The sequence below is a fragment of the Coffea arabica genome, chromosome 3e (genome assembly GCF_036785885.1).
Source record: "Coffea arabica cultivar ET-39 chromosome 3e, Coffea Arabica ET-39 HiFi, whole genome shotgun sequence".
Lineage (NCBI taxonomy): Eukaryota > Viridiplantae > Streptophyta > Magnoliopsida > Gentianales > Rubiaceae > Coffea > Coffea arabica.
Window position 1 is genome coordinate 1,171,806 of NC_092315.1, and position 24,645 is coordinate 1,196,450.

At 37.3% G+C, this 24,645-nt stretch overlaps 4 protein-coding genes across 5 annotated transcripts; all 4 read left to right on the forward strand.

Annotated features, from left to right (window-relative positions):
- Positions 1–1,770: 1,770 nt before the first annotated feature.
- On the forward strand, positions 1,771–9,674 carry LOC113738082 (probable acyl-CoA dehydrogenase IBR3). 2 transcript variants are annotated; one of them, XM_027265258.2, is made up of 17 exons: positions 1,771–2,047; positions 3,206–3,340; positions 3,469–3,609; positions 3,764–3,895; positions 4,123–4,308; positions 4,482–4,559; positions 4,676–4,798; positions 4,870–4,968; positions 5,094–5,211; positions 6,147–6,406; positions 6,500–6,694; positions 7,144–7,286; positions 7,885–7,996; positions 8,080–8,289; positions 8,676–8,828; positions 9,040–9,144; positions 9,285–9,674. In XM_027265258.2, the coding sequence occupies exons 1-17, from the start codon at positions 1,913–1,915 to the stop codon at positions 9,474–9,476; spliced, it is 2,517 nt and encodes an 838-aa protein (XP_027121059.1). In that variant the 5' UTR covers positions 1,771–1,912; the 3' UTR covers positions 9,477–9,674. The 2 variants fall into 2 exon arrangements, with proteins under 2 accessions (XP_027121059.1, XP_027121060.1); XM_027265259.2 differs by having other exon boundaries at positions 7,912–7,996.
- Positions 9,675–12,221: 2,547 nt separating this feature from the next.
- LOC113736679 (pectinesterase-like) lies at positions 12,222–14,431 on the forward strand. The gene is made up of 2 exons (XM_027263747.2): positions 12,222–13,342; positions 13,570–14,431. The coding sequence occupies exons 1-2, from the start codon at positions 12,352–12,354 to the stop codon at positions 14,262–14,264; spliced, it is 1,686 nt and encodes a 561-aa protein (XP_027119548.1). The 5' UTR covers positions 12,222–12,351; the 3' UTR covers positions 14,265–14,431.
- A 1,521-nt stretch (positions 14,432–15,952) lies between these two features.
- LOC140038759 (probable pectinesterase/pectinesterase inhibitor 58) lies at positions 15,953–16,550 on the forward strand. The gene is made up of 2 exons (XM_072084024.1): positions 15,953–16,133; positions 16,282–16,550. The coding sequence occupies exons 1-2, from the start codon at positions 15,953–15,955 to the stop codon at positions 16,548–16,550; spliced, it is 450 nt and encodes a 149-aa protein (XP_071940125.1).
- A 2,233-nt stretch (positions 16,551–18,783) lies between these two features.
- On the forward strand, positions 18,784–20,960 carry LOC113736667 (pectinesterase-like). Its single transcript, XM_027263734.2, has 2 exons — positions 18,784–19,902; positions 20,123–20,960. Exons 1-2 carry the CDS (start codon positions 18,912–18,914, stop codon positions 20,815–20,817), a joined length of 1,686 nt encoding a protein of 561 aa, XP_027119535.1. The 5' UTR covers positions 18,784–18,911; the 3' UTR covers positions 20,818–20,960.
- Positions 20,961–24,645: the final 3,685 nt, after the last annotated feature.

Here is a 24,645-nt window from a genome sequence, read left to right on the forward strand (position 1 = left end):
CATTGACTAACATAACCATGCATATCTATAGCAGTACTGAAAAATCAAGGGATTCAGTCTTCAGCAGAGTTCTTATTCTTGCTTTTGTTTCCAAGTTCTGGACGCGTACAGAAAAAGTGCCATTTGGTGCTTGCAAATTATCCAAGAAAAGAAAAGGGCAGCACAAAGGGGTCCATTGTAATCTTCAATTTTGTGTCCGGAAGATAATTGTGGGTTCCAGGTTACCCTTTATACCAGACGAATCAACAATATGCCTGTTCTCCGGTTATATCAATGCAGGGCCGGCTAATAATAGACCCATAATTGTGGAGAATTTGCTGAAGATCCTTCATTTAATTGAGCAAGATTGTTCCTAGATTTGCTTCCTTTAATGAAATCAAAGTTTCTTACTCTAGACTGTAGCCAAAATAGCTCTAGACTCTAGTGGGGTTGATTAGGATTTAATTCTCTCTTTTACCAATTAACTGGAGGGATTCATTCTCCTCCCAAATCAAACCATACATTCATAGATTCATGTTACGAAACTTACAATAAACAAGTTATAAAAAAAAAAAAAAAAAAAGGACAGACTCATAGTTTTTCATGCAAAAGGTTGATTCTTGTGAATATCCTCCGGCATATCTAAAAAATATCGTACTAAGAAAGCAAGAAATATGCCTCGTGTATCAGGAAAATGTTCGTCCAATTCTTCCTTTGCAAAGTTAGTAAATATTTGTTTGGATTGTGAATTATTAGAGATATTTTTACTGTAGCACTTTTTGTGATGTGATGTATGTGAGATAAAAAGGTAATTGGAAAGATAAAAAGGTGTGTTAGAAATTGTAATGATGATGTAAACAAATATATTTTGACAAATAAATCGCAATCCAAACAAACATAATATTGAGAGCTTTCTTCGCACCAACCTCCATTTCCTGTACACAAGAAAATTTTTTAAATTCTTTATTTTGTTTTTATAGTGGTCAGAGTACGATTTCTTCATAGAAGGGTGAAGAAATAAATAAAAGAGTTACTAGTATTAAGATTTTAAAACGGAGGTCCATCTGATTTATCCAACTAGAAATAAATAAAAGAGTTTTGAACGGAGGAGTGTTCAATTGGTATTTGTTAAGATATTTAAATCACATCTAACCTATTATATAAATACGTATATTAATAATTATTATTCCACTTTATATTTATAATTTTTTTATTTAACATTTTTGAAACGGAAGTAACTGAAGATTTGAATCCATAATTTTTAATTCTTGGATCCAAATTTTCCTATGTAATTATATTTTCAAAATATTAACACGACGACTACATTTTAAAGAGTGGCTATTTGGTGGTTAAATAGAATCATAATGGAAAAGATTTTTACTGTTTAACTCTATATTTTTAAAATATTAACACTAAATTTACATTTTTTAAAGAGTGCCTATCTGGTGGTTAAACAGCATCATGATAAGAAAGATTTTTAACATCACCTAAAAGACTGCAGACTAATCCATTTACTTGCATCTTGGAACATCCAAATATCCAATAATAAAAAATATTCTTGACATCAGCTAAAAGACCTGAAAACTAATCCATTTACTTGTATCCTTGAACATCCAAATCTCCAAATATCCAATAAACGACAAAATGTATGATTTTTTTTCCCAACGTTAGAAGTTTCACTGGTTAACTGTAATCTTATCTTGATGTATATTTTTCTGTAGCAAATCTATATTTAGTGTTGTAGTCTGTCTGACAGCAAAGCTGGTCAACAAATATATAAGCTAACTAGTTTCACCCCAGCACGTCAAAAACCAAAAAAAGGGTCGATTTTTCCAAACCTTGAAAACCGTACCTTAACACTCTAAGTTGTCTTCTGCGTAGTTCAGCTTATTTGACACATTCTCTTGTGGGTTATCGTGGGTTTTGCAAGAAAATGGCGATTCGGACATCTGATCTTGTGGGCCAAGTCCATCCGGGTCAGAAGTTTGATGCTGATGCCCTGTTGCGATATGCCTCTGCTCACGTTGAGGGATTCCCTAGTTCTCCCTCTGATTTTATTGTATCTCAGGTTTGAATTCATCCTTGTTTTCTGATAGATTCTAATGGAGATATGCTGATAGATTTGATTTCTTAAAATGAATTGGATTACATTATTCTAATTCTAAGTGGCTAGAAAAGATTGAATTTTGATAGAGGAGAAGCTTTACTGGACTGGATTTTTAGGATTATGTTAAAGCTCGATTTATGATGGTGCATTAACTGTTCAGAGCATGATGGAACTGATGTGGAACTTTTGAATTTTGGTTGACAAGTTTAATGTTGTCTGAATTAAATTAGCAACTCTTCCTATTGACTACTCAATTAGCTTTCAACTATGAGAATAGCAAATTTACTCCCCTCGGAGGCTGTCTTGTCTCTTGTGACATAGGAATTATAGGATAATGAGATAACAGTTTTATTATTATTATTATTTTTTGTGTCTGTGTGTATGTGTGTGGCGTGCCTAGTATGAGAACTAATTGAAATGTTCTCTGCTTTGTCCACTTTTTTTTCCTTAGATAAAAAAAAAGAGTGGTCACATTTACAGGACTCTGAATTCAAGAATTCTATGGTTTAAGAGCAGTAATTAAGCTCTTGTTTGAAAGAAAATGCATTAATGCTGAGTATCTGAAGAAAATTTTCTATCAACGTGCTCTTTGGATTTCTAGGATTTTTTTAAAATAAGAATTAGGAAATCCAATTACAGGAGCAGACAGCTTCTACTGGTATGTTTCCTAACTTGTCATCTGTAATGGTCCGATAAATGAGGGATGTCGGTGCTAGATTTAGGTTGCTTCATCATGACCTAGGTGGTAGCAAGTTCGTTAAGCAGAAATCTTGATTTTACTTGAGGGTTGTCTTAAAGGAGTATGACCTCCGCGGTGGCTATTGATGGTGCAACAACTGAATTCTTGGGGGGCCTCATTGGCATCAAAGGCTTTAGTATCATTTGCTCGTAATGCTTGCTTAGAAGGAAAATCCTCTGTATGAAATTGAGCATTTCTAAGAAATCTGGATGTTGTCTGTTTATCATTTCAGAATAGAGAATCCAATATATTTGCATAATATGCTAGAATTTTCATGTTTAAGATATAAAGTTTTCGTTATCCTTCTTGCTCCCAGGGGGCGGCAAAGGAAAAGAAAATGAAATGTGTTGTGTTTTAATCTTGTGTTAATTGTGGATCAGTTTGGCCATGGTCAGTCAAATCCTACATTCCTCATTGAAGTTCATTCAGAGTCCTCTGTTAAGCTGTATGTTCTCAGAAAGAAGCCTCCTGGAAAATTACTTGAATCTGCTCATGCTGTTGAGAGAGAATTTCAGGTTATCTCTCTCTTCCTTTTGTACAAACAAATGTATCTGAACTAAAATTTTCTGTTGTTCAGTTTTCTTCAGATCCTTATAATTCAGTGCCCTTACTTTGGAATGCTCTCTAATTGGACGTGTGTCAGGTTCTACATGCTTTGGGTACTTATACGCTGGTTCCTGTCCCTAAAGTTTTCTGTTTGTGTACTGATTCAACTGTGATTGGAACACCTTTCTACATTATGGAGTATTTGGAGGGACGCATCTTCATAGACCCCAAATTACCCGTATGGACCTTACCTTCCAACTTTATCTTCTTTTCTTTCCACTTAAGCTGTGCTCAGAATATCAGCAAGCTAGTTCAAATGTCCTCTCCCACTCTTCTGGTGCTAATAGACATGAACTTGACTACTTAATATCAAATATTTTATCTTTTATTAGGGCATGTCGGCAAAGCAAAGGAGGGATATTTACCATGCAACTGCTAAAGCATTGGCTTTTCTTCATTCTGTTGATGTTGATGCCATTGGTCTAGGAAACTATGGAAAAAGGAACCACTACTGTAAGCGGCAGGTGCAGGATATTCTTCTTTTACCATACATACTAGATAATTGAAACTTAGCTGTATATTCATGTTAAAAATCAACCTAGACATGATGTTGCAATTGCAAGTGGAAGAAAGACATAAATGAGTTTTTGTAATGTGAAGGCCTTGTCTTCCCTTGTTATGCTGGTAAAGGCCTTTGAAGATCAAACAACTGAATGCAGAAATAGTTAATGGGATACTATTTGCATTGTAGGTAGAGAGGTGGGCCAAACAATATCTTATTTCTACTGGTGAGGGAAAGTCAGAGAGAAATCCAAAAATGTTAGAGCTAGCTGACTGGTTGCGGCAACACATTCCTCCTGAAGATTCTTCTGGAACAACAACTGGACTAGTCCATGGTGACTTCCGGATTGATAATCTTGTATTCCATCCCATTGAGGTGCTGAACTTGAGAAGTTCTTCATATTTTCTTTGCTGTAGTAGTTATGAAACTTCTTTAGAGCTACCATATGACTGCAATAAACACAATAGACAGATGCCCATTCAAAGGTGTACATTGTATTTTCTTTTTTAACCTAAAGATACTATTAATTTATTTAATTCCGCTTGCAGAATAGAGTGATTGGCATTCTTGACTGGGAATTATCTACTTTGGGCAACCAAATGTGTGACGTTGCTTATAGCTGCTTGGTACTAGTCATTCTGCTACTTTAACTTTCCTTTTTTGTTGTTTCTTTTATTTAAAGTACTACTTTTGGTTCTCTGTATGGGATTCAAATGTTGTGTATTGCGTCCTCTCTTGGCAGCATTACATTGCAAATGTTGCATCTGGGGATGCTGTAGAAGAGAATGAAGGTTTTGAACTTACTAATTTTCCTGAAGGAGTCCCTTCACTGCCAGAATATCTGTCCTATTATTGCTCTGCAGCTGTAAGTTCCGTTTTTTCATACACCTGGATAGCTTTAGATGCCTTGCTTTTGCTTGAACTATTCTAATACAGGAAAGAGCATGGCCTGTTGCTGAGTGGAAATTTTATGTTGCGTTCTCATTGTTTCGTGGGGCATCAATCTTTGCAGGAGTACATTGTAGATGGATAATGGTAATTTGACTCTAATGCTCTTACTGGAGATGTCGTGAATGCCAAAAGTTCTGATGATTAATCTTGGTGAATATTGCCTTGGATCTCAACATGTTTTAATTAATTCATTCACTGTGACTTTGCAGGGCAATGCCTCAGGGGGTGAACGTGCTCGACTTATGGGACAAATGGCCAATTCTCTGATAAGAACTGCATGGTCATTCATTGGACGTGAATCTGTCCTGCCTCGGCAACTGCCTTCTGGTAGCTTTGCTTTTTGACGATCATTATTATCCCTTAACTTAAGAGCAAAGTTGTCTTAGGCTAGGCATGGATAATCTTAAGCTACCTAGGAATATTTTTTCCTTATTTTATGCTGGTTTCATTGGTTTAGTCTTAAGTTTCTGAACCTGGTTCCCGTCGTAAGGCTTCTGAATCATTATGTGCTATTTGTCCTGTAGAATGAGACTTTTTTATAGCTGTACCCTGTTGTGTAGTATCATTAAAATGATAGATAAGGCTAAAGACCTCATTATGCACTAGCATGATAAATATAGAATAGAGCAAGTGTCGAAATTTTAGCATTTTGTTCACTGCAAATGGAAGCATTTTGTCTCAGAGAGATAATTCATCAATCTACATGATTAATCCTGCTTAGAATGTATGGCAGTCCCTTTTTTTTTAAAGTTCGAATTGGTGAGTGAAATAAACTGAGAGCAAGATATCTTTGACTTGAAATAGGGAAATTGAAGTAGGCTCCCAATTAAGTTTTTTATTATCATTGCCATGTTCAATGGATATGGGTTACAGTGGTGCTTATAGTCCTCTAGCACATTAGATGCCTGGACCATCTGAAAAGTTGGATTTTTGCATGAGAGCTTCCTCCCACTAACTGCATTCCTGCCTAAGTATCTACCATCTCTTTCTGTTGAATCTTTGCTTGCCAACATTGAGGTAAATGTTTCTGTTACTGCATTAAACCTGCCTTTTGATCCGAGAAGGATATACATGATAAATTCCTGACTCTAGCAGATTTCAGAATTTTTATTTGTTCTCAAATCATGTCTAAGGTCAAAACTTTTAAGTGAAGACTGCATTTTTGAAGCAGTAAACTGCATTTTCTGGTGCTATTTGGTTATAGTCTTACTTGTAAAAATGCTGCTTAAATTACCAGCTGGTGGTGAATTTTTCTCGGACAGATGTACAAGGAAACAAACAACAAAAAGTGGAGGAAGAAAGCAAAGTTCAATTTTTATCAATGGGTGGAAAGTTTGTCCCAAATCAGAAAGTTCAAGATTTGAGAGATCGATTGATAAAGTTCATGAACAACCACATTTACCCAATGGAAAGTGAATTCTACAAACTTGCTCAGTCTTCCAAACGTTGGACAATTCACCCAGAGGAAGAGAAGTTAAAAGAGCTTGCCAAATCAGAAGGACTTTGGAACTTGTTCATACCTGTATGTACATACGTTTCTTTATGATCTTCACAAATATTGAACATTCAGCATGAATATCTGCTCAGGGGCTTTGATAATTGTGGTTATGTCCAGCTTCACAGTGCTGCTCGAGCAAGAAGAATATTAAATGGTGGAAAACATGGTGCTTTGATAGCCAAGACATCTGACCTCTTGTTGGGTGCAGGACTTACTAATTTTGAGTATGGATATCTTTGTGAGATTATGGGTCGTTCTGTTTGGGCACCACAGATTTTTAATTGTGGGGCACCTGATACTGGAAATATGGAGGTAAAAAATAATTTTCTGTTCTTTACTCTGATAAATTAGTTCTGGGGACGTTCCCTTTGCTTTCGTATCCAGACCACAACACAGATAGTTATCATTTCATAACAATCACATAAAAGTATCGGTTATGCATGTCAAAATTATGCCTTTGGTATTCTATTTTTTCCTTTAAATCTGACTTCCTTTATATCTTCGACTGGGCCCGCTGCTGGATTGCAAGAAATAGCTTCTTCTGCCACAAATGTAGTTTCAGCCTCTATATTCTTCCCAACTTTAATGGAAGTGGGTTTGGTTTTGAATGTCTAGAATGTGCTATCAAGGACCTTAATGTGCAATGCCACCTACCTGTTATTTTGTGCTTTGTTGGCAGTGTGCTTTGAGTCACCTATTTTTTGAGGCATTTGTGTTGTATAGTTGTGTCCTTGCTGTCATGATTTACTGCAATTTTTCAGGTATTGCTGCAGTACGGGAATGAAGAACAATTACAGGAATGGCTTCTTCCCTTGCTCAAGGGCAGCATTAGATCTGGATTTGCTATGACAGAACCACAGGTTGCATCATCTGATGCAACCAACATAGAGTGTTCTATTAAAAGGTATATGCAAGCTACTATAGTTAACCATCTCAATGTGGTAGATACAGTGAAAGAGAAGATGGTATCATCAGAATGGCTTATTTAAGCAAAGAAGAGCCAGAAAAGGAAGCAGGGAAATTTGGGTGTTAAACTTCCCATAAATAGACAATGACAATTAGGATGCTATAGTTTCCCTGTGAATGAGGAAGTGATAATTTTAGCATGTCTTTTTTCTCAGTTGTCTGTAGGGGTTTTAGCTGGGATGCTTAAGTAATAAGTACTTGGGGAAAAAAAAAGAGCAAAATGGAAAGATGAAAAAAGATGTAAAAATTGGATTAAAATTAATTTCAATGCATGGTCGAGAATCACCTATTTTATTGTGGAAATAAACTGTAGTGCTTTTGTGTTCAGGAATATTTATTTGCTCAGGAGTCATGGATGCTGAAATTTATGTAATTCAATTTTTGGGATCTGGGTGGAGCTGTTTGTTTTGGATTATGACATGGTTGAGTACTAATCAATTTCGAGAGAAGCACCTCTAAATTATTGTTGTTTTATATTCCTGGGGACCAATAATCATTCTTTGATTACAGTAAGATATACTTTGATCCTTTTGAAGGGTACTTAAGACATGTCCTTTCTATAGACTTGGGGAATCATATATCATCAATGGAAAGAAGTGGTGGACCAGTGGAGCTATGGATCCTAGATGCAAACTCCTTATTGTTATGGTTAGCTCTCTGTGGCTGCCTGTGAACTCAATGATTTTGTTTTGACTTCTGAATCGAAGGTAATTGATCTGGATAACGTGCAGGGCAAAACTGATTTTACTGCTCCAAACCATAAGCAGCAGTCAATGATCTTAGTGGACATTAATACTCCTGGGATAAACATACGAAGACCACTCACAGTATTTGGCTTTGATGATGCTCCACATGGTCATGCAGAAATATCATTTGAGAATGTACATGTCCCTGCCAAGAACATTTTATTGGGAGAGGGGCGAGGTTTTGAGATTGCACAGGTAAAAGCTATGCAAGTTTGCTGTCTACTTCAATTACTTTTCATACGATTATTCTATCAACTGCTCAATGCTGGGTTTCCACTTGAGTTTTCTTTTTAGTTTATCTTGTCAGATGGCTGATAGTGCTAGATGTCCTGGTTCCATGACATTTGATGTTTTTTTTATGCCGAACAGAAATTGCAATCTTGTCCTTCTGCTAGATCCTAATCCTTGTCTTGTCCTAGGCTCATCTATGTGAAGTCAAACGTTTTTCCAGATATACCTCACTGTAGAAAGACTTTCCAAGATTTTATGGATTTCACTTCACATGAAGATCTGTGTGTTTATGTGTGATGATTATCTGAGATTCTTGACTTGGTAGTTGGTGCTGTTACCACGTTTAACAGGGTAGGCTTGGTCCTGGAAGGTTGCATCATTGCATGAGGTTGATTGGTGCTGCAGAACGTGGTATGCAGATGACAGTAGATAGGGCTCTCAAAAGAAAAGCTTTTGGAAAGCTGATTGCAGAACATGGTTCATTCCTTTCAGATATTGCCAAGGTTGGTTTGATTAAATTGCCCGTATGCAAGAACTTGCTGGAAATTACCCTGTCTTATTCATTTTCTTTTCCTTTTCCTTTTACCTAATCGTCTGTGGAAGATGTATTATTTGTCTGATTCTGACATCAAATCTCCTGCATGTACTTTTGCTTGTAAAATAATTTTCATTGAGCAATGAGGTGATGGTTAAAAAGTGTTTTTTATGCGGCAGTGTCGAATAGAATTGGAGAAAACTAGATTGTTGGTTCTGGAAGCAGCAGACCAGCTTGATCGTCTTGGGAACAAAAAGGCTCGCGGAACCATTGCGATGGCCAAGGTACCTTCCCATGTTTGAATTTATGCTTTATTCCTCCATTTACGCCTGTCTTCTGTTGTTCCTTATATGTAATTTCCTTCATACGTGTCAACTGCGAGTTTTTAATAGGATATGTAATTGTTCTGGTGGTGCACTGACAGGTAGCAGCTCCAAACATGGCATTGGAGGTACTCGACATGGCAATGCAAGTACATGGAGCAGCTGGCTTATCTGGCGACACGATACTTGCCCATCTATGGGCTACTTCTAGGACATTGAGAATTGCTGATGGCCCTGATGAAGTCCACCTCGGCACTATTGCAAAACTAGAACTGCGAAGGGCTAAACTATGATGGTTTTAGCGGGAGAAATAATCCAAACTTTGGGTAAATAGAAAGGGAAAGAAATAAAGAAAACGTTGAAGCTAATATATTTATAAACAGAAATAAGATATAAGTGTACTTTTGATTTATTGTACTCATTGACAGAGATGTTTTACTGTTCTGTTTTTCATTAATATTTGGAAATGAATGATAAACTGTTTTCTTCTTCTTCTTCTTCTTCTTGAATATCTACGTTTGACATTCGGTATTAGCGTTGCTCGTTAACGTTTTTTGACATACGAAATATGATTGGCAGATTTGCCTAAGGTGGGAGAGAATCATTGGGAGGTTAACGATGCCAAAGGATCATAAAAAACAGAGGATGTCTAGCAAATCAACCTGGATCCCTATTAACTACTATCTTCTCCAGCTGTAGTGAAAGTAGCCTAAATTGACTCGTATACATGAAACTCTTGAAGGTGAGGCTGTCATCTCTCTGATATATTTAACCGACGGGCTAAAACTATATGTGGGCATCCATGTCTACGTCCTGTATGGTTCTTGCTATTCTCCTTGAGGGGGCTTGAGAGGCTATTCCCTTCTACCAAAAACCCAAAAAAGCGATTTATAATTTGGGCATAACTAATTGATCACTGTGTAATGCAATTTGACTCATTGCTTTGTCCAATCTGGAAGAAACAAAAAAGAAATAAAGAAAATTACTCTCGGGTGAAAATTGAGTTGATTGAATCCTTGAATGGACTTTACGAGCAAACCTACTATCTTAAAGCAAACTTCAAATACTGGATTGTATGAAGCACTGGACTTGGAGTAAAAATCATGCAGAAGTAGCTGTAACAGAGCTTGGAGTGTTTGGATACCAAATTATTCCAAATAATATTTCGCTTGCATCATAAACACATTTCTCAATTTACCTTTTTATATTTTCAATCACATTTTTATCTCACATACATCACATCATAAAAAGTGATACAGTAATCATTTTAAATAATATTCCAAATAATACTCTATCCAAACAAACGAGTGTTCAAGCTGCGCTAGCCTAGCAAAATAGGTAACACATACCTATATCCTCTATCATATTTTTTGATGTTACAGGCCATTTTAATATTATACCATCTTCATCTATTATTTGCCTAAAGATCACCATCTGTTTTTTTTTTTTTTTTTGCAAGTCTTACTCTAATAGATAGAGATGATGTATATAGTGTGAAACATCCAAAAAGAGAACTCGAAGTCCCCCTGGAACTGCCAAAATGCTTAGCATACATCATAATTTTGTGGGTGGAACAAGGATTCTAGTAGTAACTTTATAGTTTTTTACTGACTTGTAAAAGTTTTTCACACTGAGCATATTCTAGGTGGGATAATCTTTCTTCTCCAGTAGAATCGGCTCCAGCAAGAACAGAGGGCTTTCACTGAATAGAAGGGTGACTGTTGTTTTGGGTCTCCAAAGTAGATGAGAGTGTCAATTCAGACCCCCCTAAAAGTGAATAACTTTTAAATTAAGCCCTTCAAATTGGAAATTTGTTTCAAATGAGCCTTAATTTCATCATTTCATGTGAATAAACTTTAGTGGCAAAATAGAATACTAAAAATTTTTAGGGACTTTGAAACGATTAATTTCCTGCCTAATTAAACTAAATATGATAAAACTTTTCTCTTTTATATAAGAAAAATGTTCATTCCATTTCAAGTTTGATTAAAAGAGTACTATTTTATCCTTTCGGGGACATTCAAGTGGGAGGTCATATGCTTCAAGTGGGACATTCATTTTGCAAGATTTCATCATGCCAATAAAGTTTAGTCAAATATTAGCAATCAAATATGAGTTGATTGAAGGGCTTATTTAAAATGAAATTTCTAATTTAGAGGGCTTAATTAAAACTTATTCATTTCAGGGGTTGAATTGGTATTTTAATCGCTTTGGTAGGGCAAATCATCAACCTTGAATTAAGTTTACATACGAAAGAAAGCAAATTAATTTTCTTCCAAACAATAACATTATGAAATTTTCGTTCAAAATTGTAACAGGTCGTCGTGCTGTAAAGCCATTGGCACGCATAGATCAGCTCAAGTGAAGCTACAATTTTTGTTTAAAAAGTACTTTTTTTGTGGGGGAAGAGAAAAGAGGAGAAGAGAGGTAACAGTTAACATAAGAACTTGTGGCTTGGCCAGGCGAGAATAGAATGGACACTCCCTGCAAAAAGAATTGATATCCAAGAAGAAATAAAATCGATATTAATTTTTTAGAGACAGGATGCCATCAGATCAGTAATTGCCTATACGAAAAGAGTTGGGAATGGATGGTCAGTGAAAAAGAGAATAAGAAACGAAGACAAGAAAATCAACATTTGTTTGCTTTAAAAGAAAAAAAAAATCAAAGGACAGAAAAATTATTGTCCTTAGAAAGTAATGAGCCTAGACAATAGAAAAACTATTATCATTCTTAAAGTTATAAGCCGAGAGAATAGGAAAAGTGTTGGGATCCTTGAAATTAGTTATCCATGTAAGCTTAATCAGTTTACCCAGGCAAAGATACAACAAATATCCTCCTTTCTTGGTTTGCCAATGAAGGCTAAGAACCAAACATTTTGTCGAAACCGTTCAATTTGAAATTGTTCGTAGCCTCATCTTTCTCGACAGAAACTGTTTGTTACTGCGTGAAATGAATTTGTGGTTGTTTTGTCTGGTACCAAAAACCTATATAAAGCATCCTGTTTCACAAAATTATTCAGACTCAGGGCACAGAAGAGGTAAGGCTCTTTTGTGTAGTAAATAAGAGACCCCTCTTAAGAGCTCTGTTAAATTCTCTCTCTGATCAAGGGAAAGATAATCTCACGAAAAAGAAAAAAATAGTAACAACAAAAATACCAAAAAGAAAATGGGTAGTGAAGGAAAGAAGAAGGCAGCCATTCTTGGCGTGTCTGCCATTCTCCTGGTGGCAGCTGTAGTTGGGACAGTCACCTACTCCGTTGGTCGCCATGGCACCGAAACCGCCACATCTGGTGGTGGTTCTGATCAAGTATCAACCTCCTCAAAGTCCGTGGAATCCGTTTGCAAGCATGTGGATTATAAGCAAACCTGTGAACAAAGCTTGTCAGGAGCCAAGAACACCAGCGACCCCAGAGAACTCATCAAGCTCGCATTCACAGCCGCAGTTGATAACATTGCAAGTGTCATCGAGAACTCCACTCTTCTCCAAAACGCCGCCAAGGACCCCAGGACTCATCAGGCTCTGGAAACTTGCAAGTATGCCCTCAACACATCCATTGAGGACCTCCAGAGGTCATTTGAAACAGTTGGCACCTTTGATATCAACAAGATTGACGACTATGTCGCCGATCTCAAAACATGGCTAAGTGCTGCAGGCACTTTCCAGGAAACTTGTTTGGATGCATTTGAGAATACAACAGGTGACACCGGTGAGCAGATGAAGAAACTCCTCAAGACAGCTGGTGAGCTCACAAGCAACGGTCTTGCCATGGTTACTGATATTTCTGAGGTCTTGACAAACTTCAACATCCAAGGCTTCAAGAGAAGGCTCATGTCTTCTTCTGTTGAACCTGATTTTGTTGATGCTACGGCACGCAAGCTCATGGCTGCCAGCACTGCTTCCCTCAAGCCTAATGCCGTGGTTGCTCAAGATGGCAGTGGCCAATTCAAGTCTATCATGGCTGCTGTTAATACCGTCCCTAAGAAGAACAACCAAACCTTTGTCATTTTCATCAAGGCTGGTATCTACAAGGAGTATGTTACGCTTCCAAAGCACGTTAACGGCATTGTCCTCGTTGGAGAAGGCCCAACCAAGACTAAGATTACTGGAAACAAGAACTTTGTTGATGGAGTTGGCACTTTCCAAACACCAACACTTTGTAAGTCGCATTATAATTTATAACTTCATTTGCTTAGCCAGTGTAGGTATTTCATTACAGATGGAGACTGGAATTGCATTCTATGAATTGAATACAATTCCAATTTCCATACTAATTGGTCTACGGTTGCAAATATCATAAGAAATCTTTAAAATGAAAAGTCTCTCGAATAGGAAAGAAACACAACATTAATCTCATGGTATCATTACTGACCACTTTTTTTGCAGCCGTGAATGGAGATGCCACCATCCTCAAGGACTTGGGAATTGAGAACTCAGCCGGGGCAGAAAAACATCAGGCCGTGGCACTTCGAGTTTCTGGCGATAGGACAATCGTTTACAACTGCCAGATCGATGCCTACCAAGACACACTCTACACCCATACCTACCGCCAATACTACCGCAACTGCACCATCAGTGGAACCATAGATTTCATCTTTGGTGACGGCTCAGCTGTATTCCAGGACTGCAAGATGGTTGTCAGGAAGCCAATGGAAAACCAGGGTTGCATGGTCACAGCTCAAGGAAGGAAAGAGAGACGCGGCATTGGAGCCATTGTTCTCCAAAACTGCCAAATCGTTGCCGATCCAGCTTTCTTGGCCGTTCAACCACCAATCAAGGCCTACCTCGGACGTCCATGGAAGGAGTTCTCAAGAACCATCATCATGCAGACTTCCATTGATGGATTCATTGCTCCAGAGGGATGGTCCCCATGGATGGGCAACTTTGGCATAGACACTTGCTATTATGCTGAGTACAACAACAGGGGTCCAGGTGCTGATACTAGCAAGAGAGTTCAATGGAAGGGTATCAAGAAGATTACTCCTCAGATTGCTCAGAGCTTCACCCCAGGGGCCTATATTCAGGGCGATGCATGGATCACAGTCTCCGGCGTACCCTATGCTCCTGGCATGCAAGTGTAAAGAGAATTATTTTAATGCGCGATTTCAGTTGATGTAAAATGAAGAATAACCTGGCTTTTAGTGCATGAAACTTTCGGCAATTTTTTGCTCTTTTTTTTTCTTTTTAGTTTGTTACAACATTAATCTTGTTCTTTTTTTGTAGAACGTTCTGATCAATAAAAGAAAAAAATTTCCTATTTGTTGGCATTTATCACTTGTATTCATGGTTGGAAGACTCGGCCGAGACCGAGACGACTCGGCCGAGTCGTCTCCGTCTCGGCCTAGTCCGAGACGATATCGCGACCGAAACGTTCCGAGATACGTGACAGGCCGAGACGTCACCGTGAAGGGTTGAAATGGCCGAGTCACACCGAGTCACTCCGAGTCATCCCGAGTCAACTTGAATTTTTATTATTTTTACTAATTTTTAATTATTTTTGCTTATCATATTTTTTACAAATTTTAGAATATTAAATATTTTAAAAATTTGTGTCTCACCGAGACCGCGACCGATATGCCGAGACCGATGTGGAACGTTCCGGGCCGCGACCATGACCGCGACCGCGACCGCGACCGCGACTTTGAACCATGCTTGTATTACTTTGTCTCCGAGACATGGAACTTTTTCTCAGATGATCAATAAAAGAAAAAATTTTTCCAGATGATCTCAAGACATGGCACACTGGTGTTGCAACATGCCAATAGACTTGTCTTGATACTTTTGAAAATACCAAAGGTGATGCTGGCATAAAAATGAAACAACTGTTTACGGTGGAAGGCGAGCTCACTACTGATGCCCTTGCAATGGTGAAAGAAATCTCTTTCTATCACCTGCAAAGACCTCAGGCTTAAACAGAAGGCTACTGTGGGAAACTGATAAAGGCACTGCACACAGACTTCTTCATGTCGTGAATTCTACTCCTAATGTTACTGTGGCTCAGGATGGCTCTGGAAAATATCAATCCATCAATGAAGCACTCAAGGAAGTCTCCTAAAAAGCACTGCTCCCTTCATCATATATGTCAAGGAAGGAATTTATGCCGAGTATGTTACAATTACAAAACAAATGTGGAATGTCATTTTAATTGGGAATAGTCCAACAAAAACCAAGATCACGAGAAACAAAAGCTTTATAAGAGGCTTGGGCACATTTTTTACTGCAACAGTGACTAAGTAACGTCTTCCTTTCTCGCTGACAGTTCTAGCATTTATTTGGATAGTAAGTTGAGTTTCTTATATTTCTGTAATTTCTTAAACTTTGAGATGTCATTCTGCCTCCTTCGTCATTCAGCTGGCTATCACTATAGTGCATATCCCAAGAAACAAGATCTAAATCTTTCCATCATCTTTTTCTTGAGGCAGCCTCCACAAGCTAAAGGAAGTGGACTCTTTTGCCTAGCAGACTGTAGTTACCAATGTAGAGAAAAGATAAGGAAAAATAAGCCTTTCTTTTTGCTTACAAATCAATATGTCTATAGCGATGACTTTATACCTCATCCAATGATGATTACTGATGTTCGCGGTCTTCTTGTTAATTCAATGAAATCTAGAGATTTTCTGTAAATCGACAAATTCGGAACTTTCATATCATCTTCTTCTGATTAGCCACCTTAAAATCCTTTTAGACTATTCTTAATCAAATGATAGGGTTGGAAGGGGACCATTCCTTTGGCAAGAACGTTGGAATTGAAAATTCAGCAGTCGCAGAGATGCATCAAGCCTTAGCTCTCCATGTAACAGCTAATGAATCCATCTTCCATAACTATCAATTGGATGGTCATCAGAACACCCTCTATGCCTACAATCATAGGCAGTTCTACTGCAATGTACCATCAGTGTTACCATTGATTTTAGCTCTGGGAATTCTCGAGCAATCCTCCAAAATTGCACGTTGATAGTAAGGAAGCTATTGGTAAAAAAAAAAAAAAAAAAAAACTGTGCATCGTCACAGCTCAAGGAAGGTTTGAAGAACTTCAAACTTCTGCAATTATCCTTCAAAACTGTAAAATCATTCCTGATACTGGCTACCCTACACAAGATCCATCGTATCGGGCATCTCAGGGACGACCTTGGAATCTGTTCTCGAGAACTATTATCATGGACCCTGATATTGATACTATAATCCACACTGATGGATGGGCAAGATGGCTTGACGACCAAAACACTGGTACTTGCTGGTATGCTGAGATTGAGAACAGGGGAGCTGGTACAAATCAGACCAAGAGAGTAACATGGCCAAGCATCAAGAAAATAACTGAGAAGGATGCTGTGCAATTCATAGCTGAACAGTTTTTTGGTAGGAGTTGAATGGATTAAAAAAGCGGGGATGCCTTATGAGGTTGGCAGGATAAGAAACTAGAGTATAACGGGGACCAACAATCATGGAAGTGTTCAATTGCAGTAATCCTGGAAAAGATAATCTTCCAAGAACCTTCTTTTTGGGTCTAGTTACTCTGATCATTTCATTCTACGGGTCAGCACCACCCTGAAAAAAAAAAGGGATGATCATTTGCGAATGTAAATGAGACTTCTGCATAGGAATGCGAAAAAAAATTTAACAAATTCTTTCATGTTCAATTTCTCAAAGCAATTTACAATTTGCGCATAACTCATCAAAAATAGAAAGCTAAGTAAAACATCAAAATTGATCACAGTGTAATGTAATTTTATTCATTGCTTCGTCAAATCTGGAAGAAACAAAGAAAATTACTTTGGGGTGAAAATTGAGTTGATTGAATCCTTGAATGGACTTTACAGCAAACCTACTATCTTAAAGCAAACTTCAAATACTGGATTGTATGAACCACTGGACTTGGAGTAAAAATCATGCAGAAATAGTGTTCAAGATACGCTAGTCCAGCTAGATAGGTAACACTTTATATCCTCTATCATATTTTTTGGTGTTACAGGCCATATTAATATCATACCATCTTCATCTATTATTTGCTTAACGATCACCTTCTGTTTTTTGGGCCATTCTTACTCTAATAGATGGAGATGATGTTTATAGTGTGAAACATCCAAAAAGAGATCTCGAAGTCCCGTGGAACGGCCAAAATGCTTAGCATACATCATAACCTTGTGGATGGAACAAGGATTCTAGTCTAACTTTTTAGTTTTTTAACTGACTTGTAAAAGCTTTTTGCACTAAGCATATTCTAGGTGGGCTAATTTTTCTCCTCAAGCAGAATTGGATCCAGTAGGAACAGAGGGCTTTCACTGAATAGAAGGGTGAATGTCGTTTTGGGTCTCCAAAATAGATGAGAGTGTCAATTCAGACCCCCCTAAAAGTGAATAACTTTTAAATTAAGCCCTTCAAATTGGAAATTTGTTTCAAATGAGCCTTAATTTCATCATTTCATGTGAATAAACTTTAGTGGCAAAATAGAATACTAAAATTTTTTTAGGGACTTTGAAATGATTAATTTCCTGCCTAATTAAACTAAATATGATAAAACTTTTCTCTTTTATATATAAAAAAAATGTTCATTCCATTTCAAGTTTGATTAAAAGAGTACTATTTTATCCTTTCGGGGACATTCAAATGGGAGGTCATATGCTTTAAGATCCCGAAAAAAATTTGCAAGATTTCATCATGCCAATAAAGTTTAGTCAAACATTATCAACCAAATATGAGTTGATTGAAAGGCTTATTTAAAATGAAATTTCTAATTTAGAGGGCTCAATTAAAACTTATTCATTTCAGGGGTTGAATTGGCATTTTAATCGCTTTGATAGGGCAAATCATCAACCTTGAATTAAGTTTACATATGAAAGAAAGCAAATTAATTTTCTTCCAAACAATAACATTATGAAATTTTCGGTCAAAATTGTGACAAGTCGTCATGCTCTATAGCCATTGGCATGCACAAAACAACTCAAGTGAAGCTACAATTTTTGTTTAATAAATACTTTTTTTTTGTTGAAGGGGGAGGGGTGAAGTGTTAACAATTAACATAAGATCTTGTGGCTAGGCCCTGGCGAGAATAGAATGGACACTCCCTTCAAAAAAGAATGATGAATTGATATCCAAGAAGAAATGAAACCGATATTAATTTTTTAGAGAAAGGATGCCATTAGATCAGTAATTGCCTATACGAAAAGAGTTGGAATGGATGGTCAGTGGAGAAAATCAACATTTGTTTGCTTTAAAAGAAAAAAAAATCAATGGACAGAAAAATTATTCTCCGAAGAAAGTTATGAGCCTAGACAATAGAAAAGTATTATCATTCTTAAAGTTATAAGCCGAGAGAATAGGAAAAGTGTTGGGATTCTTGAAAATTAGTTATCCATGTAAGCTTAATCAGTTTACCCAGGCAAAGATACAACAAATATCCTCCTTTCTTGGTTTGCCAATGAAGGCTAAGAACCAAACATTTTGTCGAAACCGTTCAATTTGAAATTGTCCGTAGCCTCATCTTTCTCAACAGAAACTATCTGTTACTGCATGAAATGAATTTGTGATTGTCTTGTCTGGTACCCAAAACCTATATAAAGCATCTTGTTTCACAAAATTATTCAGACTCAGGGCGCAGAAGAGGTAAGGCTCTTTTGTGTAGTAAATAAGAGACCCCTCTTAAGAGCTCTGTTAAATTCTTTCTCTGATCAAGGGAAAGATAATCTCACGAAAAAGAAAAAAATAGTAACAACAAAAATACCAAAAAGAAAATGGGTAGTGAAGGAAAGAAGAAGGCAGCCATTCTTGGCGTGTCTTCCATTCTCCTGGTGGCAGCTGTAGTTGGGACAGTCACCTACTCCGTTGGTCGCCATGGCACCGAAACCGCCACATCTGGTGGTGGTTCTGATCAAGTATCAACCTCCTCAAAGTCCGTGGAATCCGTTTGCAAGCATGTGGATTATAAGCAAACCTGTGAACAAAGCCTGTCAGGAGCCAAGAACACCAGCGACCCCAGAGAACTCATCAAGCTCGCATTCACAGCCGCAGTTGATAACATTGCAAGTGTCATCGAGAACTCCACTCTTCTCCAAAACGCCGCCAAGGACCCCAGGACTCATCAGGCTCTGGAAACTTGCAAGTATGCCCTCAACACATCCATTGAGGACCTCCAGAGGTCATTTGAAACAGTTGGCACCTTTGATATCAACAAGATTGACGACTATGTCGCCGATCTCAAAACATGGTTGAGTGCTGCAGGCACTTTCCAGGAAACTTGTTTGGATGCATTTGAGAATACAACAGGTGACACCGGTGAGCAGATGAAGAAACTCCTCAAGACTGCTGGTGAGCTCACAAGCAACGGTCTTGCCATGGTTACTGATATTTCTGAGGTCTTGACAAACTTCAACATCCAAGGCTTCAAGAGAAGGCTCATGTCTTCTTCTGTTGAACCTGATTTTGTTGATGCTATGGCACGCAAGCTCATGGCTGCCAACACTGCTTCCCTCAAGCCTAATGCCGTGGTTGCTCAAGATGGCAGTGGCCAATTCAAGTCTATCATGGCTGCTGTTAATACCGTCCCTAAGAAGAACAACCAAACCTTTGTTATTTTCATCAAGGCTGGTATCTACAAGGAGTATGTTACGCTCCCAAAGCACGTTAACGGCATTGTTCTCGTTGGAGAAGGCCCAACCAAGACTAAGATTACTGGAAACAAGAACTTTGTTGATGGAGTTGGCACTTTCCAAACACCAACACTTTGTAAGTCACATTATAACTTCATTTGCTTAGCCAGTGTAGGTATTTCATCACAGATGGAGACTGGAATTGCATTCTATGAATTGAATACAATTCCAATTTCCATACTAATTGGTCTACGTTTGCAAATATCATAAGAAATCTTTAAAATGAAGAGTCTCTCGAATGGGAAAGAAACACAACATTAATCTCATGGTATCATTACTGACCACTTTTTTTGCAGCCGTGAACGGAGATGCCACCATCCTCAAGGACTTGGGAATTGAGAACTCAGCCGGGGCAGAAAAACATCAGGCCGTGGCACTTCGAGTTTCTGGCGATAGGACAATCGTTTACAATTGCCAGATCGATGCCTACCAAGACACACTCTACACCCATACCTACCGCCAATACTACCGCAACTGCACCATCAGTGGAACCATAGATTTCATCTTTGGTGACGGCTCAGCTGTATTCCAGGACTGCAAGATGATTGTCAGGAAGCCAATGGAAAACCAGGGTTGCATGGTCACAGCTCAAGGAAGGAAAGAGAGACGCGGCATTGGAGCCATTGTTCTCCAAAACTGTCAAATCGTTGCCGATCCAGCTTTCTTGGCCGTTCAACCACCAATCAAGGCCTACCTCGGACGTCCATGGAAGGAGTTCTCAAGAACCATCATCATGCAGACTTCCATTGATGGATTCATTGCTCCAGAGGGATGGTCCCCATGGATGGGCAACTTTGGCATAGACACTTGCTATTATGCTGAGTACAACAACAGGGGTCCAGGTGCTGATACTAGCAAGAGAGTTCAATGGAAGGGTATCAAGAAGATTACTCCTCAGATTGCTCAGAGCTTTACCCCAGGGGCCTATATTCAGGGCAATGCATGGATCACAGCCTCCGGCGTACCCTATGCTCCTGGCATGCAAGTGTAAAGAGAATCATTTTAATGCGCGATTTCAGTTGATGTAAAATGAAGAATAACCTGGCTTTTAGTGCATGAAACTTCCGGCAACTTTTTGTTCTTTTTTTTTCTTTTTAGTTTGTTACAACATTAATCTTGTTCTCTTTTTGTAAAATGTTCTGATCAATAAAAGAAAAAAAATTTCCTATTTGTTGGCATTTATCACTTGTATTATTTTGTCCTCGGGACATGGATAACTGTACTTCACAAGATGAATTGAATTTTTGAATTAATAAATTCATGACTTCTTCAATATTGGAAAACTTCTATGTATGTTATACACAATACTTCTATATACACAACAACCCAGAGGCCCAAGTGTTTAGAAGTTGACAAAAAAAAAGAAAAATAAAAAACAAGAGTGCCGAGTTGTTTAGAAGTTTTAGAGGTTGTTTGGTGAATAGGCATCAAAATTAACAGGCATCATTCCCTACTTGGGGCTTGGATTTCAATAAATCTATTAACCCATTAGTAAAATAAGATCCATTCTTGTTCCAAACTCAAGTGGTGAGGGAAACGACGCCAATCCATGCACGTATTGGAGTTTATGATTGTGATTTCGATTTCGAGAATGTCAACCAAATGCCTCCCTCTGGAGACTAGGGGTGATAGATGAAGTTGTTGGATGAGGGACGAATGTAGTCAGATGGCATTTTTTCAGTAGTTCTTTTGGCAACTAAAAAGTCTTCTTGAGTGGAGGTTTCCATGGTTTCTCTAGGGGCTGGCTTCTTGACATTATGATACTTTTCTTCCCCGATATATCTAGCATAAGTCTCTTGTTTTGGTTTTAAATTTTACGAGTACAATACGATCAATATTCATGGTTACTTTGTTTAAATGTAATGGAATTTAATCTCTCCTAAAGCCCATTTGTTGCCTTCATGCTAAGGTTGCAAACGAATCGAGCCGCTCACGAGTTCGAGTTCAAGTTCGACTCGAGTTCGGTCAATATCAAGTTCGATCTGATCAAGTCGAACTCGAATTCAAAAATACTCAATTCGTTAGTTCACAAGCCGAATCTAATATATATATATATATATTAATAATAAAATTACATATATATATCCCTAATATTTTATTATTTGTTAAGAAAAACTATTATTTTTATTCATTTTTTAAAAATAAAATAATTTTTTTTTTATTTTTTTAAGCTCAAACTCGGGTTTTGCATTAAAAGCTCGTCAAGCTCAGTCTCGAGTTTAAGTTTCATAAAATTAAATTAAGACTCGACTAGATTAAGTCAAAATTCGACTCGATTCATCTCATTTGTACCCCCTAACGTAACTTTATCATCAAGAAGCAAATCAACTAGTGGATATACCGTCTAACTTTGAGTGCAAGCAACAAATTGATCTCTCTTTTACTTAGGTAGCTTTTGGGCACTTCAGATCCTCAGCCTAGTTATGAAGTTCCCTTACCAATTCTCATTCTTCAGATTCTAACACGTCACGTGAATTCACTTAGATCAATTCTTACAATACAACGTATTACATGTGTCAGGATTTGAAGAGTGCGGATTGATAAGGGATTTCATATTGGAGTTGAGGATCGGTAGTGCTTTTGGGAAAGCAAGTTTTATTCTTGTTAATGGCCAACTGACAAGCCTGTTGATCATTCATTAAACAGTGAAAATGCTTCAAATATTATGAACGAATCCACCAATTTCTCTGATATATATATTTCACCAAGGATTTCAAACAAAAAGTTAGCTCTTATCCTCTGTTGCAATGTCGTCGAGTACAATTATTCCAACTCCCACAAAATTTTCTTTTCATCTCTTTTCTTTTTCCGCTTTTAAACTAGTTGCAAACAGTATATCACACTAAGAGAATTTTGATGGAAGCACGATGTAGCCAATCTAGAGCTCAAAAATCAACCTAGATAGGGATTTTTTTTCTTGTTCTTTCGTTTTCTTTTTAATTTCGAGAACAATAATTAATCCTAGTTAAAGAATATTTCATATTTTATATTTTTATCTATGTTTTGCAAATTACAGAAGAGGGAAAAAAAGGAAAAACTCAATTCTCCACATTATCTATTCCGGAAGGAGGAAAAAAAAAAGATTACAATCTTTACTCCATGCAATCTGCAATGAAACGGACTATACAGTCGAACGATGAATGCAATAATCAAAAGCTATGGACACGTTGAGTTTGTCAGTGGGTTTCAATGATAATCAGTCTTTTTTAAATTACTCAATTATTTGTTCTAATATTGATTTAATCTTGTGTTGGATATGGGTAGATGTCCATGATTTTTATTGTTAGTCAATAATAACATATCCAAAATCACAGATTGTAGTGCACATGAAGAATTTGATAAAATGCACAAGAAAAAAGGAAAAGAGTCGAACTAAGTTGTTTTTTTTTGTTAGGCTAAAAGTCATCCCAACGTTGGTGATGGAATTTAATTAAAACTTTTACGACCAGAGCTATGAGTCGTTGAATTAGCAAGTTGTAATTGGTTATTGATCAACTTACAGGGAAATTCTATAAGTTGCTCAATGACTAGGGGTGGCAATTTTCGATACGACCTGAAAACACGACACGAACCTAACACGAAATTAATGGGTTTGGGTTGAGGTTTCGGGAATTCGGGTCAGAGTCGGGTTGGACCCGATGAACCCGAAAAGAAAACAGGTCGATTTCGGGTCAACCCGTAACGACCTGATATGACCCGATATGACCCGTTTACGAATTAAAAATAATTTAATAAACATAAAAATAATTTTATATAACTAAACTAAGTTATTCTTTTTTTCAAAGGCATTAATTACTTAATCCTAAATGAATTTATTTAATTTGTGTGAAGTTGAAATTATTATATTTAGACAAATAATATATTATATTATTTTTTACTTTTATACTGTTTTAATTTATTTTATATTTTGTTTGGGATAAAACACTTTTACGGTGTTTAATTTATTTTAGATTTGGTTTGGAATTATTTATTTAAATTTTTATTACTTGATTATGTAATTAGTTTTGTGAGAAATTGATTTTATTAGAAATTACAGTGATAAATTAATAAATTAAAATTAAGTTTCGGGTCATTTCGGGTCGACCCGCCAACCCGCCAACCTGAAATTTTCGGGTTCGGGTCAGCATACCTGACCCGTCACGGGTTGGCGGGTCGAGTTAGGGTCAACAGATTTTTTGACGGGTCGGCCCGAACCCGACCCGCCAACCTGATTTGGACCCGAATTGCCACCCCTATCAATGACCACCATAAAACTTGTCATCATGTCAACGTGGTGACAATAAATATATTTACAGGATTTTTTTGTTTTAATGAAATCAATCCAGAGGGTTTTAAGCAAAACAGTCTGACCATTAAAAGACGATTTTTTTCAAAAAAGAAAAAACTAAATTAATGAATTCCTTAAATAAAAAAAAATATATCCCGCCTAAACAAAAATTAAAATAGTCTCTAGTGCTTACAGGCCATGTCAACATGATCAGCTAATTGTGGATAACAATGTAGTTGTAGCCATCAATGGTGTTACTAATCCCTTAGTAGCAGCAGCGTTACAGGCTTCCCTATTCTGTTTATCCCACATCGTTCTTGGGGGGTTAAGGGTTGGGTAGTTAAGTCCCCAGGTTTGCCTCAAAAGTTGCTGGCTTTTGAGGTTAAACTTGGGATTAGGTTTAATTAAACAATTTCTTACTTCTGTAAGGAAAGGAAAAAGTAGCCATCAATGGTGTAATTAATTGCATTTTTCCTCAATTTTATATGATCATAAATGAGTTATGATTCCTTATTGGTTCGACAGTATTGTCTTTTTGCAAAGCTTTTTAAG